The sequence below is a fragment of the Penicillium lagena genome, assembly GCF_028827675.1.
Source record: "Penicillium lagena strain IBT 129212 chromosome Unknown utg000005l_segment0_segment0, whole genome shotgun sequence".
Classification (NCBI taxonomy): domain Eukaryota; kingdom Fungi; phylum Ascomycota; class Eurotiomycetes; order Eurotiales; family Aspergillaceae; genus Penicillium; species Penicillium lagena.
This window is the reverse complement of record NW_026623226.1, coordinates 1,144,935-1,160,948: the sequence shown is the minus strand read 5'-3', so window position 1 is coordinate 1,160,948 and position 16,014 is coordinate 1,144,935. Positions and strand designations below refer to the sequence as shown.

At 52.3% G+C, this 16,014-nt stretch overlaps 8 protein-coding genes across 8 annotated transcripts; 3 read left to right on the top strand and 5 right to left on the bottom strand.

The window, feature by feature from the left end:
- Positions 1-227: 227 nt before the first annotated feature.
- Positions 228-1,859, bottom strand: spp2 (spliceosome ATPase-activating subunit SPP2; the record flags this gene model as incomplete). The annotated part of the gene is made up of 1 exon (XM_056979081.1): positions 228-1,859. One exon carries the CDS (start codon positions 1,857-1,859, stop codon positions 228-230), a length of 1,632 nt encoding a protein of 543 aa, XP_056832124.1.
- A 602-nt stretch (positions 1,860-2,461) lies between these two features.
- N7510_007155 (ubiquitin carboxyl-terminal hydrolase family protein) lies at positions 2,462-4,282 on the bottom strand (the record flags this gene model as incomplete). Its single annotated transcript, XM_056979080.1, has 1 exon — positions 2,462-4,282. One exon carries the CDS (start codon positions 4,280-4,282, stop codon positions 2,462-2,464), a length of 1,821 nt encoding a protein of 606 aa, XP_056832123.1.
- A 260-nt stretch (positions 4,283-4,542) lies between these two features.
- Positions 4,543-5,619, bottom strand: pre1 (proteasome core particle subunit beta 4; the record flags this gene model as incomplete). The annotated part of the gene is made up of 5 exons (XM_056979079.1): positions 4,543-4,620; positions 4,679-4,802; positions 4,877-5,126; positions 5,191-5,348; positions 5,411-5,619. 5 exons carry the CDS (start codon positions 5,617-5,619, stop codon positions 4,543-4,545), a joined length of 819 nt encoding a protein of 272 aa, XP_056832122.1.
- A 32-nt stretch (positions 5,620-5,651) lies between these two features.
- On the top strand, positions 5,652-7,571 carry N7510_007153 (ribosomal RNA-processing protein RRP9; the record flags this gene model as incomplete). Its single annotated transcript, XM_056979078.1, has 2 exons — positions 5,652-6,014; positions 6,087-7,571. 2 exons carry the CDS (start codon positions 5,652-5,654, stop codon positions 7,569-7,571), a joined length of 1,848 nt encoding a protein of 615 aa, XP_056832121.1.
- Positions 7,572-8,616: 1,045 nt separating this feature from the next.
- N7510_007152 (uncharacterized protein) lies at positions 8,617-9,048 on the top strand (the record flags this gene model as incomplete). Its single annotated transcript, XM_056979077.1, has 1 exon — positions 8,617-9,048. One exon carries the CDS (start codon positions 8,617-8,619, stop codon positions 9,046-9,048), a length of 432 nt encoding a protein of 143 aa, XP_056832120.1.
- Positions 9,049-9,866: 818 nt separating this feature from the next.
- N7510_007151 (uncharacterized protein) lies at positions 9,867-11,420 on the bottom strand (the record flags this gene model as incomplete). Its single annotated transcript, XM_056979076.1, has 4 exons — positions 9,867-11,012; positions 11,064-11,156; positions 11,211-11,330; positions 11,385-11,420. The coding sequence occupies 4 exons, from the start codon at positions 11,418-11,420 to the stop codon at positions 9,867-9,869; spliced, it is 1,395 nt and encodes a 464-aa protein (XP_056832119.1).
- A 959-nt stretch (positions 11,421-12,379) lies between these two features.
- On the bottom strand, positions 12,380-13,670 carry N7510_007150 (uncharacterized protein; the record flags this gene model as incomplete). Its single annotated transcript, XM_056979075.1, has 3 exons — positions 12,380-12,826; positions 12,883-13,243; positions 13,294-13,670. The coding sequence occupies 3 exons, from the start codon at positions 13,668-13,670 to the stop codon at positions 12,380-12,382; spliced, it is 1,185 nt and encodes a 394-aa protein (XP_056832118.1).
- Positions 13,671-15,230: 1,560 nt separating this feature from the next.
- N7510_007149 (uncharacterized protein) lies at positions 15,231-15,887 on the top strand (the record flags this gene model as incomplete). Its single annotated transcript, XM_056979074.1, has 3 exons — positions 15,231-15,301; positions 15,561-15,668; positions 15,779-15,887. Coding segments are annotated over 3 exons (288 nt in total), but the record flags the coding sequence as incomplete, so codon positions are not given.
- Between the last annotated feature and the right edge of the window lie 127 nt (positions 15,888-16,014).

The window sequence follows — 16,014 nt, the reverse complement described above, 5'->3', positions numbered from 1 at the left end:
GTTGTTTCCTCGATTTCTGCTGTAGATTAATTGGTTTGGCGCTTTTTTTTTTGTTTCTTCGAGGGAGTATTTATAGGATTTCCAAAAGCATCTGTTTTCTTTTGGCTTCCAGCCTTGCAGATAGAATTGAATGAATATATATCATGATTTCCGTCTATTCTTCCAGGGTATCTATTGTATTTTGAAGGGAGTCATTGTACGTTCGTTCCACACTAGGAAAATTATGTTTAGTCGTCTCGCCGACTGCGACGAGAGTCACGGTCCCGATCCCGATCTCGGTCACGCCGGGACTTGCTGGACCGATCATCACCGTGTCGGTGGCTGCGGACTGTGTCTCTGTCTCGCTCCCTCTCCCTATCACGATCACGGCCGGAGTCTCTCTGTCGGTCCCGGTCATCATCGCGGTCCCTCCGTCTATCCCGATCACGACGAGACCGGTCTTCTCTGCCGCCATCATCATCATACCGTGATCGCCGAGAAGAGTGGCGCCCACTAGACAAGCTGCGATCCCGGCGTGAAGAGCCATTCCTCCTCCCGTGCCGCTCCTCATCATCATCATAGTCGCGCCGACGATACTCGCGATCCCTGTCTCTATCGCGACCGCTCTTCTCCAGATTGCGATCACGGCGTTCACGCCAGTTATCCTCCGTGGTGGGTTTAGATTTTGCCTCCTTCTGCATGGCGGCCAGTTCCTCCTCGGTGATATGCTCGCCGGTCTTGCGGTTGCGCATCATAACCGGCATATAGACACCTTCCGTGTTTCCGCCATTTGCATCTGCTTCTCCCTGCTTTCTCGACGCCTTCCGCATCGCTGACTTCCCCCACGCGCCGAGCTCAGCCTCAGCGCCTTTCCCGCCCGAGGTATCCTTGGCTCCAATTCCCAAAAACCCGGGCCGTCGCTCTGGGACACGCGGCTTGTTCGCGCGATCTTGGTCCGCAGTCGCAGATGTGCCGTACTGGCCTCTTCCAATGGCCTGGCCATCTTTCCAGCCCATTCCTCGCAGGAGCGCGGCTCCGAATTGCTCCACGGGAATGGCATCGTAGGCATCCAGCGTCGCGGAATCAGGTCGCGATGCAACATCTGTGCGGAAAGAGCTCGCCTCGTCGTAGCGTCCATGCTCCTCTTCTTCATCTTCCTCCTGCGCTTTCTGCTGGGACTCGATCACGAGATCCGTTCTTCGCTCCGGTGCCTCCCCCTTGCTCTCGCTGATCAGAGCTCGTAGTGCTTTCTGATCATCTGTGAGTGGCGTGCTTTCCTCAATGGGAGGAGGGAGTATAGGCTTCGCATCTGGCATGGCATGGTCTTCGACCGCTGGATTACCCCCACCACCACCCTCTGCGGATTTCTGTGCTGCAAAACTCAGTCCAAACGCCATACTCGGCCCTTCTGTCTCGACTGCAGCACCGCCACTGCCTCCGGGGGCTTGTCCACTTCTCTCCGCTTCCTGCATGGCCTGGACCTCGCGTGGCAGGAGGTTCTTCTTGCTTTTCTTCGTGTTGACGCCGGGCCGGTCGCGCCAGTTATTCTTGGCGGTAACAGGGATGACCAGCGGCTCGTTGTCTTTTCTGACTGCCTGTCCGTCGACTGTTAGGACGCCGCCGGTGTGCGTGTCGAAGCCAGAGACTTCTTCATGGACAGGCGCGCTATCGTCTTCGTCGGAGGAATCGTCACCATGGTCGAGCTTGTGCGGACGTCGAGGGAGGGAGCGGCTTCCTGGTGCAGGTGAGTCGGTGAAATGGTTGCGTTTTGAGGATTGTAGGTTGAACGAGGTCTTTTTGGAGGATGCGCCGTTGGAACTGGACAGGGAGACTGAGAACGGTTTGCCGTTGCCGTCGCTGGGACGTGTCGATGAAGACATGGCGACGGTAGGCGTGGATAAGGGAAGGACTCGAAGAGCGTTGGGGTTGGTGCTCTGTTCGGTCGAAAAGTTGGAGAGCTCGAGAATCTCTGGAGGCAAAGGCGGTGGCAAGGGTGGGAGTTGGGCTTATCAGTGACGAGCCCTAACTAACTGGACAACTATTTTGTAGTGATTGTATAGACATGATAGTGGTGGAATAGGGATGGGAATTATTTAAATTCCATATATTAGCCATAATAAGACAAGAACCATAGAAGTGTGTGAGGACGGAGATCAAAAATGGAGGAAAGGCTCTTGCTACTCTAAGATATATAGTCTCTCGAGACCACCATAGACAAAACCGCAAAACCTTTCACTCTTTTTTTCATGGTGGCCAAAGGCCTTTGCGGGAACCATTCCCATTTCTCACAATCTATAACCCAATTGACTTCCTATGAATATAGATGCCACCAAAATACAAGCATGAATTCGTCACTGGATCTAATGGTACATGCATCTGCTCTGAAAGCAGATAGATCAGAGCCTCCTTGTTCCGCACACCGTCATTTTCCCCTCGGTATGTAAAACAGCAACACCTTTCCCCTTATTCAAACACCCTCATCTCATTTCGCACCAGCCCGGCCCTTCCCTTTCTTCCCCGGAACCTTGCGACGTTCCCAAACCATCAAGTAGCCCTCGCGAGTGAACAGAGTCTCACTCTCCGCGCGCTTAACAAACAGATCCTGAATCTCGAGCCACTCAGCTCCACGCTGCTGCTGCTCCGCACCGCCACGCGCTGTTTCCGCACCCATGGCCTTATCATGGAGCTGGACGAGCCACGAGACTTTCTCGCTGCCGGCACCGGCACCAGAAGAGGGCGCACCGGCGGAGCCGGAGGCTGCGTTGACGCCCTTGCCAGCTGCGTCCTCGGTGGCACCTGGTGCTGCGACGGCGGGGTCGAGGATAATGTTTGCGACGAGGTCGTACATGATTGGTTCCCCGGGTGGCCAGATTGATGGGTTTGGTTCGACGTATGGAGACATGTCGAGGGAGCGAGGCGAAGGGAAAGTGACGATGGTGGGGTTGCGTTCGGACACAAAGCGGTTTTTGCTGAAGCGCTTGATGTGGAAGAGGAGATATGGTGGGAGGGGGTGGAGAAGACGGTGTCGCACGCGGTGGGCGAGCTTTTCGGATGCGGTGAGGCCGTTGTATTTGTTGAGGAGCGAGGTCAACGGGACCTGTGGGATGATGGATTCCCGGTTTGTTGACTGGAAAAGCGGTGTTGGGGGAAGGTCCAACGTCAGGATGAGGAACGGGGTGGTCTGGCTGTTGATTGCGCCGGATTCCGTGAACACCAGGCGGGCATTTTGTGTATCGGAGTGAGCAGTAATCGCTTGGCTTTCAATCCGGAGTTGACCCTGGAAGGCTGCCTGGATCACACTTGTGGGCGTTGAAGAGGGCTTTTTAGAACCGCCCAGGGTAAGATGCAAGTTGTTCAGGAACCAGGACATGAATTCCACCGGGTCAGATTGTTGGGTGAGGTTGAATCGTTTCGAAGATCGCAGCGCAACCTCCTGCAGCAACTCGTGCGGAGATACATGGGACCGGAATGCCTTGGGATTCCACAGCTTGCGAACCAGGGTGCTAAATCGAATTGGCAATTGGGGAGTGCCAGGTGTCGAGAAATCGTTCAGGAGGAAGTAGTTCCGGATGGGCGGGACATGTGCCAGAAGCTGGACGACAACATTCAAATAGTCGTTGGCTTTGATGTTGTTCATGCCAACAAACCCAGGTCGGTAACGGGCTCCAGACAGATCCCAGGCATCGTGGACCTCTTTGTCGAGCTTCACGACCTCCTCCTTAGAGAAGTGCGGATCCACCACATATTTGATGTCGTCCAAACTCTTGTTCTTGACCTCATAGCCCTCCGGCAGGACATAAACCTTCTTCGTGCCCATGTTGACGAAGACATGATGCCCGATTTCGAGCGCGTGAAAGTAGGCATGCGATTTGGGCCCGCGACCTTGAAAGTATTTGCCACACACGAGACATGCGTAGACGTTAATATTAGATAGGCTGACCGAGCACAGCTTCTCGAAATCGAAATCCAGCACTCCGCGGTTGATGGTGTCGAGGTAGAGGTCGCCGTAGCCTTCCATGGGCGCGCTTTGCCGCTTCGGAGCGCTGACCGTAGGGGCATCGTCGTCAATATCTGACGCGTCATCGGACTCGCCTTCCTTCACTTCCTCGCCTTCGATGTCTGCTGCGGCCAGAGTGTTTGCGCCGTTGCGATCGTCCTGCTCCAATTCCTGGCCCGGTGCTCGATGCGCGGACACTGCGCCATTGCGGGCGTCGTCGACGTCGTCCTCAACGCGCGCCTTCTTTGAGGCTGGGGAACCGGAGAAATCCTGCTCGAGAGGCAGCTCAGCTTGTCTCTTCGACATTGCGAGGTGTGAAGGAAGAAACGGAGGCTGTCTAACTGCGGCCGAGCTTGACGGGACGGGATGCAAACAGGACAAACAGGGCAAACATGAGGAAACAACCAGATGGCAGCAGACAAGTTGATATTAATGTTTCATGCTCTACGCCAGTCAATACATATTTATTGGAGTATTTACAGCTCTACACATAGTCCTTGTGTCATACCATTGAAAGATTATCCCGTAATCCAAAGTAATAAAGTCATCGGATGTGATACACCAAGTTACGCCGGACGAACAATCTTGTCGTTATCAAAGTCCACCACCCGCACGCCGTCCTTTGTCACGACCTTGACCAATACCTGTAGAACATTACGTTAGTCGCGGATCCAACAAATAGTGGAGGGAAGAGCAACATACTCCCTTGAAATCAATCGGTAGTCTGCGCTTGAGCTCGTCTGTGCACATGTCTAGAAGCTTGAGGCCCTCATCGAGCGAAATATCGGGGTGGTGGTGTTTGTCAAGGAGAGAGAGGCAGTAGTATCTGGAATCGGGTCAGTATGGGGAGTGTCTCTCTCCACTGGCAGCTCGATCCGCGAGAGGTAGGTTCAAACGTACTGGGCATAGCCGTGTGCGGCATAGGGAACCTCGGCCAACGACGCCAGGTAATCCAGCCAGTACAGGTGTGGTTTATCGGTCACTGGGTCCAGTCCGCCGAGCAGCAGATTGACAGTGTAGGGACTCCGCGACCTCAGGCTGCGGGCCAATTCGCCCCGGACAAAGTTGGCAACGGCAGCGGGACTCAGTTCGGTGTCATTACGCATTGAGTACAGTTGGATGTTGGCCTGGATAAACTCGGCGAATTGCACTGATCACGGTCATATCTCGTCAGCAACCCTGGCTAGCTGGGACCTCATGGAAAGGCTACTGACCCGTGTCTCCAGCTTCTCCCGAGAAAGCCATGAGCGTATTTTTGTTCAGTTGTTTTGTCTTGTCATCTTCGGCCTTGAGAATCGTCGGGCCACGCATTGCGGCCTTGGATGCGGCAAGAATGACGAAGTCCTTGCCGGTGATGCCCAGAAGAACCTCCCTAGCAACCGGGCAGATGGTTAGCAATCGATGTCCAAATGGAGTTGAGATCAAGCAGCTTACATGTTTGCGATGAACACAGCCCAAACAGAAGCAGCAGTGTAAGAAGGAGTAAGGGCGGGATGGAAGATGTGGAGGCAGGTGATGGATGGGCCCTGACGCGGCGAGCTTGACGCCTGGAGCTCACCGTGCTGACTCAGCCGCCGCCGGGCAGAAAAAAAAAGTTGCACTTCCCGCAACTCACAGTGTTTGGCACTTCCCACTGCGACCATTTCGAACGGGCAAGTCAATCCGTGCGGTCGCCATGTCTTCCTTCTTCACGGTTCCCGCTTCTCAGCGCAAGCGGAAGAGAGAAGACCGCGCCGCAGCCCCAGCATCGAAGAAACGAGGTGTGGATGCTCAAACTGATGGCGCAGATCGACGAGCCCGAGAAAGAGATGAATCGATCTCGGGAAGTGACCTGGAGGAAGATGAGGATGATTTGGATTTGGGGGAGTCGGGCGAGGAGAGTGGTTCAGACTCTGACGACGGCGAAACGGCAGCAGACCGCAGATTGAAACTGGCGGAACGATACCTCGACAACGTCCGAGAAGAGGTGGATGAAGTTGGGTTCGATGCAGCAGAGATCGATCGGGACCTGATCGCAGAGCGACTAAAACAGGATGTGGTATGTGCTTGCTCTTTTTCCAAGAGGAAGAAAATTTAAATTTTGAGCCATGAACTGACGGCGATTGATCAGGACGAATTCAAAGGACGCACGTTCCGGCAAATCGCTTCTCAACTTTCATTTTCCACGGCACCTCATTCATTTTTCCGCTCAGATACCCAGTCGACCACCTCCATTGCAGTCCACCCGCCGTATGCCTACACAGTATCGAAGGATAAGACTTTGATCAAATGGGAATTGGCGACCCCTAAAGCGACCGAGGCCGTTGAGACGAACGGTCAAAGCGAAAAATCAAAACGGCCTCCACGCCCTCTGCGGAAGAAGCCTAAGAGAGTGCGGTACGCTCGGGGCATGCGCAAAGTTGCAGAGACGGGCGAAGAGCAGGGACATACAGGAAGCATCTTGGCTGTGGCAGTCTCACCGTCTGGGAAATTTGTGGCTACGGGTGGAGCTGACAAGAAACTGATTATTTGGGATGCGGAAACGTTGACACCCACCAAAACCTTCACACACCATCGCGACTCCGTCAGCGGTCTAGCGTTCGTCCGGCATCTTTCCACTATGACGTCCGGAGAGCAGCTGTTTTCGGGGTCGTTTGACCGGACTATCAAGACCTGGTCCATTAGCGGTGCAGGCCATGCCTACGTCGAAACCTTGTTTGGTCACCAAGACTCCATTCCCGGCATTGCAGCCATGGCAATCGACCAATGTGTCAGCGTCGGAGCTCGAGACCGCACCGCTCGACTGTGGAAGGTCGTGGACGAGACACAACTTGTTTTCCGTGGCGGCGCCTCGAAGCACGCCCCGCATCCCGACAACAACATCGACTGTGTTGCACCTCTCCCACCCTCTCACTTCGTCACTGGCTCTGACTCTGGCTCGATTTCGCTATGGTCGATCCACAAAAAGAAACCACTTCATACCATTCCCCTCGCGCACGGCCTGGACCCAATTCCACCGTTGGATCAATGGTCTCCGGAGGTTGATGAAAAGGTCGCTGCCCACAATGCACGACACCTGCGTCCCTCGCCTCGGTGGATCACCGCGCTGGCCACTCTTCCAGGGACAGATATCGTGCTCAGCGGCAGTTGGGATGGTTGGATCCGCGCATGGCGTATCTCCGATGACAAGAAGACGATCATTCCACTGGGTCCCATTACCTCAGGATCTGGCGGCCAACTGACTCCCGATACACCCTCGCGGCAGCTGAACCAGTCCCTCACACTTGATAATACGCCGCTAGAGTCAGACCGCATGGCCGTCGATCAAGAAACCCAAAAGGAAGAACCCGAGCCTTTGGTCAAGGGCGTGATCAATGACATCGCCGTGTTTGAGCGTCGTCCCGAAACTCTGCCCGGCCAGTCCAAGCCGATTTCAGACACGGAACCTAGTGGTCTTTGTGTCGTTGCTGCTGTGGGGAAAGAGCACCGCCTGGGTCGCTGGAAGTGCTACGCCAACAACTATCACGAGGGCAGTATGTCGGACGGCCGCAACGGGGCTATCGTGTTTGAGGTCCCATTTGCTTCCAAAGCTGCTGCTGAAGCAGCTGCCGAATGAACTGCATGAACTTCGAGGAAAGATAAAAAACTAGAGCGTTGCTGGAATTGGAGGGTGTCTCTGGCGTCTGTCTCTACTTGTGCATGTACTTCTATCATCCCCGGCATATACTTACGGTGTTTTTATTTCGACTGTACAACTTTAGTTTGCATACAACCCATTTGCCTTTTGCAATATGCATATGTGCGTGCCGGATAATGCCTGGCACATCTTGGCTTGCTCTTTTCGTTTTAGTGCCCACCACTCGCCCTAGCTCCTGAGCGGTCGGAGTTAGCGTCCTTATACTCAAAAGGATTCAAAAGGATGACTGGCTGGTTCGTGCATATTCAATTAGCCTCCGCCCCTGGCCCCTGGCCCCCGGAGTCCAATCCCCGGTATGTTCAATAGGGGCCAGGCCGAGCGTAAAAATAGTTATAATAATGCGTATTTCCGTTCGAATTATAGAGTGAAATTGGTGATCTTGGGTTTCTGAAAGACCCCTTCGTCACCTTTCGTTATGAAGATTACTGGTCTTATTCTCATTCTATCATGGGGTCTTCAAATTCCGTGTATTTCGGCCCAAGTCATGACCTACTTTGGGAATCTCTTTAGGAGTATCCCTCAAGGGAAAGGTGGAGGCTGTTATGGCAAAGGAATCAATAGCGACATGAGGGACTCCGAAGTACTCCTACAAAAGGGCATCGAGGTTCTTGATAAATTGATTCAAGGGCCAGTCCCTGAAAACCAGCAGTCAATCCATTATCTGAACATGGCGTCCGCAATGTTTGGTATCCAATATGGTCTACGGAAGAATGGGTTAAGGACAGGCTCGATCGACCCAGGCTAAAGGTGAGAGTGCCACCTCTTACTATGCCCTCCGTTGAGTCGGAAGGCATCGTTATGTGCGCCATAGTTACTACATAGTTGCTAATCTTTCTTCTTATATACTTAGGGTATCTCGAGAACGCAAAGAAACTATTACTTGATCGATCCTCGGTCAGAGAGTTCAAGGTGGAAACTTGAGTGTGGTGATAAAGACTTGATATGGGCATCGACTCTAGGAGATATGGGAGTCAAGAAGGGCCCAAAAAACCAGAACCCGGAAGAATCTCTGACTAAAGCTGTATCAGAGCGTTCTGGAGACGAGGAGCTCGCGAAGTATCAAGGGCTTTTCTACTCCGCATATTGGCCGCCCATATCCTTCCGGTCCTCTAAAAAATGGGGGAAAACGCCTTATTTACTTCCGGCGACGCCCGAAACTACAAAGTCAAGTTTCTGCGCCTCTGCGATAGCCGTCACATATACATCTGATGCGAATGCGAAGATGTTTGTCAAAGAATATTTGATTCTTTGCGACCCATACTTTGCTAGGAAGAGTCTTGCCTGGGCCCGCGGCCACATTAGAGACGTCAAATCCCTAGATGATCTTCCTGTTAGAGCTGGAATTCTACTTATAGATACCGAAGGTGTGTTGACCCTGATGAGTTTTCTTTCCTGATGCGCGACTTCTAACTGCTTGTCAGAGACGCGACGAATAAGACAGGTAGGACTTACTAGGGCTAAGTTACATAGAGTATCTGTTTTATTCAAATGTGACACGAACAGGACCGAAGAGGACCAATACGTGTTCATGGAGAGACCTCAATAACATCCAGCTTGACGAAGCTAAGCTGTTTTAGGTCGACAGATGTGCTATAGGATTGGGTACACCTGTAGTGGTTGCTATGCGGATAAGTAGAAGTTCCAGCCCAGATCATCGAGCAGATACAGGCGTACTAGAGCCGCAAGCAATAATCATGTATCCAGAGAGAAGCAAACAACCTCATCAAGGCTCCCATAATGCATATAAAGGCTTCTCATCGGGACAAGTTACTAGTAAGTCTTGGAATTGAAAAATGGTCATTACCGGGAGACGAAAAAGAACCAGGCCCCTGATTTTAGAATACAAAGCTTTAGAAAGAACCGTAACCCCGAGCGCACCACCGCGCTCGCTATGCCCGTGATATAAAAATGAGAAAGCAGTGACAAAGAGTTCGTGTTAGAAAGGGTAAGGAAGAGGGTATTCGCAAAAATTCAGTGTTGAGCGAGGGGGAAAACAAGATGGGCCGGGCAAAGTAAACAAGCATCACACCGCGCTGATCAATGACAATAAGCTTGTTGGGCCGTTTTTCCCGTTTCGAGAGCGCAATGCGCTAAAGCATTTCTATCCATTCCAGAGCGCCATGCTGATGAACCACAAAAGAAATTAAGAAAAAAACAACTTATTTGGTACGCCGCTACCGGCCGGGTGTTGGGAATTGACGATGGCTTTTCCTTTTAGTATGGAGAGTACCTGGGCCGGCGCCGCTGCGCTCTTCTCACAGGGCCGACGGGCTGGTCATCCTCGTCGTCGGAATCGTCAATGGCAATCGCATTGCGTGCAGAGGTTCCAGTATCTCCGGATCGCTGCATGCGCCTTGGAGGAGGCGAGCTGGAAGCATCCGAGTCGCTTTCGTCATCATCCTCTGATGAACCCACGGGTTCTTCGTCCAGACGAGAAACATCCGTCGTGCCGGCTTCCGATTGACCCAGTGAAGATCTTGTTTCATAATAGACAGGATTGACAGGACTGCTGCTGGATACCGGTGTGAATGACCCTTCTCGTCGTGTCTGAGAGTCGGGGTCGATTTCGCTCTCATAATCGTCGTCTTCCGAATCATCCGTCAAAACCGCATCAATTGTGTACGCTCGCAAATGTCCAGGATTCTGACTTGAAGCACGAGGCTCACCCACCACCGTGGATGGGTCTGAGTCGTAGTTGTCAGCCTGACTAGAAGTCCCATGCTCATCGTCATCGATGAAGGAGCCCATGTCATCTTCCTCGTCCTGCTCACTTGTCCAATCGTTGACATCCCTACCGGTAGCGAGAGAGTCGCCGTCGCCGTAGAAGTATTCCAATGGGATATCACCCGGGTGGATCATACCATGAATATGATGAGGAAGCGTAGCCGAGTCGCCACGGATAATTCGAAGGGGGCCCGCTCCTGGCCCAAAGAACGGAAGATGTGGAAATGGGTGATCGCCGAAGTCATCTTCGTCCTCAAACTCATCATCCAGTGAGTCTAAGCCTTCTAGATCATCCATCGAGTCCCCGTCGCTGTAGTCATCGGAGTAGTCGGTCATTTGATCCGAGTCGGGTCGATAGTACCATCCGCAGCCGCCACAGATCTCGTCATCTTCGAGTTCCCAATTGCAGTGTGGACAACGCATTACTCCGTCTTCAATATCAACAACTGGTTTGAGGGCAGGGGCCTTTGGCTTAAACAACCCCCCAAACAAGCCACCGCTGCTGGGGTGGGTATTTGCTTTGTCTTGGTCCAGCTTGTCGGCCTCATCTTGTTGGTTTTTCGAGTGTTCTGCGGTCGTCTCCCCTTTGTCCAAAAGCTCGGCCCGGCCTGTGAACATCTGCACCATTGCTCGAACCTGCACAACAGTTAGATTTGGGAGTGGCGATCTTGTACTGTGCAGACTTACAAGATACGCCGGCGCGGGCTGTGTATTGACGGGTGCCCGGCAGTCCGGGCATGTGCGCTTGGATCGTCCACCGGAAAACCATGATGAGAGGCACTGGGAAAAATTAGAGAAGGCCTTTGCTTTGCGTCCGGAAGGCAAGATACGCACGGTGTAGCAAAAAGTGTGTCCGCAGGCAAGGGTAAACGGTTCGTAGAGAGGCCGGATGCAAATCCCACACTGGATCAGGGCGCGAATATCGTCCACATGCCCTTGTAGAGTGGTGGCGAGCTGGATCAAACGCGTCAGTTCGCATACCTTGCCACGCAAAGGAAGTAATCTTACCCCCGAAGCCTCAAGCTCAGAGCCACTGCCCGCCATGATTACTGTTCAAAGTCTATCGAGACCTGCAGTCACTGGCGGGGCAAGTCAAGCATCGACCGAGACGCGCTGCGACGTTGGCAATGAAGGCGCTAAGGAAGTGGGGGTGGTCGTCGCGGATGAGGTGAGGTCGGAAGAAGGAAAGATGGAGGAGTGGCGAGGGAGGGGGCAGGTTGAGGCGGAAGAGGGAAGAGGGTGATCCGAGTCAGCAAGCAGCAAGAGAGATAGGAAAGAGACCGGGCGGCAGAACTCTCGGTGGACGTTGCAGTTTCACAGGGCCGAAGCCCAGCGCAAAACCAGTGCTGGCGATGTTTTGCTGGATGCCTCAGGCATCACATGTTGTGTCATCCGTGCCTGACCAGGGTTCCAACATCTTTATCTTCCTCTCATTCTCCTCTCGTCTGCCCGACTCTCTGCACATGGCCATGCTATTGATGCATCATGCTCTTCCAGCCCAGGCCAAAGGTCCCCGGGGCTACTATGACAAGGCTTTTCAATAACCCAAAAGCAACCTGCGACCATTCTGCCGCTCTTTCAAGGAGCTATATCTGACAGTCTGACTTTTCTACGCGCTATGCAATGCTATGAAACTGTTCTTTATCGAATCGTCTTGTCTAATCATAGAGTGTTTTCACTGTTGACCCGTCGCACTATGCCTCAGCAGCATCCAACGCGAAAACCCTCCTAAGCAGTAGTGACTAAAACACTTTAGCAGACTCTCTGTCAAGCTTGACTTTGACCCAGCGACAACCTTGCGACCTATCGCGCTCTATATCGATGGTTTAAAAAAAACCATATACGATTCTTTCTCCTTTCACTGCGACCAAAAAGCACCAATTATTTATTTATTACCAGAAGCGCCACGTTCAAAAATCCAAGTTTACAGAGATGCAGCCTTCCCAAGAAGAAAGTAACATTGCTTTCTGTCGCCAATACAGCGTCCGGTGTATGCGTAGCGTTTACTCTGCAACAGCGACTCGGACATGTCTCTGGGACCGTTTCTGTTTCAGGTCCTCGGAGACCAAGTGACTGTCGTCGACCACGCCTTTCTGAACCTTATCGTCTTCAACGATCTCCCTGTCCATATGCTCTAGAAAATCGATTTGTGCCCGGATAAACTGCTTGAGATTGGATGTATCGAATCGTCGTTGAGCCTGCTTCTGGTCTCGCATGAAATTATTGGCATCCTGGAGGCGGTTCCGAAGCATCTCGAATCGATACTCTGCGAATTGATAATATAGTTCACCCAGATCCGAGACTGGACGCACGGTGGTGAGAACGGTGTCGTCTTGGATGGCTGACGATCGCGGACGGAAGGATGTCACCATCGAAATACGCTCAGTTATGCCCAAAGCCCGAAGCGCTTGATGCTCGATATACCGGCCCTGAAGGATGACGGCCCACCCCTGTGCGCAAGATTTTAAGTAAAAGGACATTCCAAAATCCTTACATATTAGCATACCGTTTGTGGCCCACGAACTTTCACCACCTCGCCGTTTCCTTTGCGAAGAGCAGTTTCCCCGCCAACCATATCTGTGCAGTCCGAGAGCATAGTCACGCAGACGAAAGGATAACTATCCGTGTGCCAGTCCACAATAGGGCTTTCATCTTCTTGTGGATTGTCCTTGGCTTCCCACTTTTTCTTCTCTTTCTTCTCGACCGCAGCAACAAGCTCCTTGGATCTCGTCTCCTCGCTACTCATAGAGAGGTTGGTATGTCCAATCTCCAGATCCATTACAGGAACGAGGTCTACGCCAGCAATCTTCGACACTATCGCGAGAGTCTCAGGGTTTTTCCACGCTTCATAGACGAAAGGCGCACATCTGGAAATCAAGTCAACCTTTTGGAGCGGCTCCATCGATGACGGACTCACTCTGCTGCATAGCCTCGCAATTGGCTTTGAGCTAGCTCACTGGAGTATTCATATTTCTCCCGCACCTCAGAACTCAGCACCTCCGCTCTCATTTGCCAAATGGCTTCTGCAGAGAACAGTGGGAAAGGTTCTGAGACGCCAATCGGAGAGACACCTTTGCTATTTGAGTAGCCCAGTTCCGACATGGAGTACACCTTTGATGGAGGAGTGTGCTCAATATGCCTAGCCGGATCGAAGGCGACGCATTCTTTAGCTGTCCAGGCCTTCTTCGTGGATAGAAAGGAATCCTCGTCCCCAACTAAAATCGGCCGTTTGCCCAGTTGGAGGCATGCTAGCGAGGGCAGTGCGGCGGCGGTCAACGTTTGTACGGCCGACATCTTTGGAACTGGGAAGCAAAAGGGAGGCAAGTCTATGCTCTTGTGCGAATACAATGTGATGATTGGGAATGAAACGTCAAATCTGAGGAACAACGGATGAAGGCAGCGACTTTATACTTCAGATCCTCCTCCCAGCCAATCCTTCACCGTCCTGTTCTCAACAATCAACACCATGCCATCCACCATGTGTGACCACATGAGTCTCGTCTCTGTTCCGTACGCGACACCTTTCTCGGTTCTTCATGCCAAACCTTAAAATCGACCGGCGGGATAAGCGGCCTCGCTTTCCCTGGCTCGTCACTGCAATAGCCTTGGTCGCCATCGAACAACTCCTGACAACGCCCTCGGTGTGCTGTGCAGTCGGCTATCGAAAGTTGGGAAGCTGTTGCTAATTTAAATTTGGATCTCGCATGAAGGATAAATGCTCCAGCCGCAGCCATGGATCCTTCAACGCCATGGTCGCCTGCGCAGATCACAGTTTCCTAGTCGTTGCTTGTGTCGGCGACCCGCCGAGCCCATGGGATGGAGCAAAGAATAACGCGGTTTCCGAATTAGGGCATGACACATTATATTGTGATTCCCGATCTCGAGTCTATTTTATTTTTAGATTTTTGGGGGAGATTGAAAGGAGCCGGGTCAGTTCGGCACGAAACCCACGTCCAAGAGAAGGCCGAGTGGCGTTGTCGAGAACTTTCGGACTCTTCATCGATGTGTCACTACTTCTTCCCCCACCACACAATATTCGCTGTGTGATGAGCTGTTTGTGTTTGTGTTGCCGGGCCATGGCCATGTGATGTGCTCCGCCAGTGCCGGACGAGGGCTATGGCGTCGGAAAGACCGCCTGGACTCTGCTCCAGGATCGAGCCAGGTAGCCGAGTGGGGGTATTGTTATTTAGGGTAAAAGGAGCCGCATTGATCGGAAATAATGACGAGAGGAAGGTGGAAAGAGGGGCGAGACCGTGAGGGCTGAAGGAAATCAAAGCCAAATTGGTGTTGGTGGCAATAAGCGCCGGGTAAGGGTCGTTATGGACCGGTATAGTTCGGATTATGGCCGTTGGAGGCTGTCACCGTGGCAATATTCTAGGGGGGTTTATGGCTCGCTTATCTGCAGTGCTGAATGTGAAGCGTGCATTCAAGGGCTTGATTGTTTCCAAGATGGAGAGACGGGTGACTGGTCCTTTGGAAAGATGCCGAGGCTTTCCACTCGGGCTATTCAGAGTGAGGGTATCTTTGCAACAGTATTAATGAATAGAAGGAATAATAGAAGCACCCCAACAAACCCTCGACTATCGTCGATACCGTAGAATAGAGTCAACTACCTGTTGTGACTCGAAGTAATCCATTCCGATCTATAGCGGTGGATCACCGCGCCAAGCCCGCGGATCCTCAACTCGGACCAACCTTGACTTTCTGCTCTTTTCCATCCCCACACCCGAGCCCTTTCCCTTCCCAGCCAGCCCCAGCAGCTCGGCAGTTTTCTTTTTGTTCGATCGTTATACTCGGCTCATTCCGATTTCCCGGGCGAACGCATTCATCCCATCCTCCGGGCACGTCGCAGCCATGGCGGCCGAGTCAGCCCCGGACGACCAACACGACAAGGCGTGGAAGAAGGCAGAGAAGAAATTCGCCCAGTAAGATGGTTCCCAGTCCCGCTTACTTGTCATATTTTTGTGGTTGTTGTTATGTTTCTGTGTCTGCGTGTGCTCTGTTACTGCTTTGGGACTGCTGGTGCCCATACCCTTGCCCCTGTTGTCGTTTTCTGTGGCTGCGACTAGCACCGGCTATATTGAGCCGTGTGTGTTTACTCGGCTCATACAACGATGGAGAAAACAAGCACATTTATTTTCTTTCTTCTTTCTTTCTTCTTGAGTCTTGCTGATGATAGACCAGCAAAACGGCCAGCGAATATTTCGACCCATGTCAAGACTTCGCTGATCGAAGTCTCAAGTGTATGAAACGCAATGGCTTCGATCGAGAAATGTGCCATGACTACTTCCAGTATGTTACCTATCCTGGTTGATCTCATGCTCTTGGGCTTGCATGCTGCGGCTCATTATTGGCCTTCGTGCCGTTTGCGTTGGTTGTTTGTCGATCCACTGGCTGACCAGAGCTATTCCCAGGGCATATCGTGATTGCAAGAAAAACTGGGTAAGTCAAAGTTACTTTCTCTTTTCTAACAGATGTGCATCCTTGATATTTCCGGGCGTGCTGCTGACATGTATGTTCTTAGTTGGCGCAGAAGAAGACTGCTCCCCGATCCCAGTAAAGGGACTTGTGGCTTGTGGTATCAAGGCTCAAGTCATCTCGAGCAGTTGAGGTGGATATTTCTCTGTACGCCATGGTT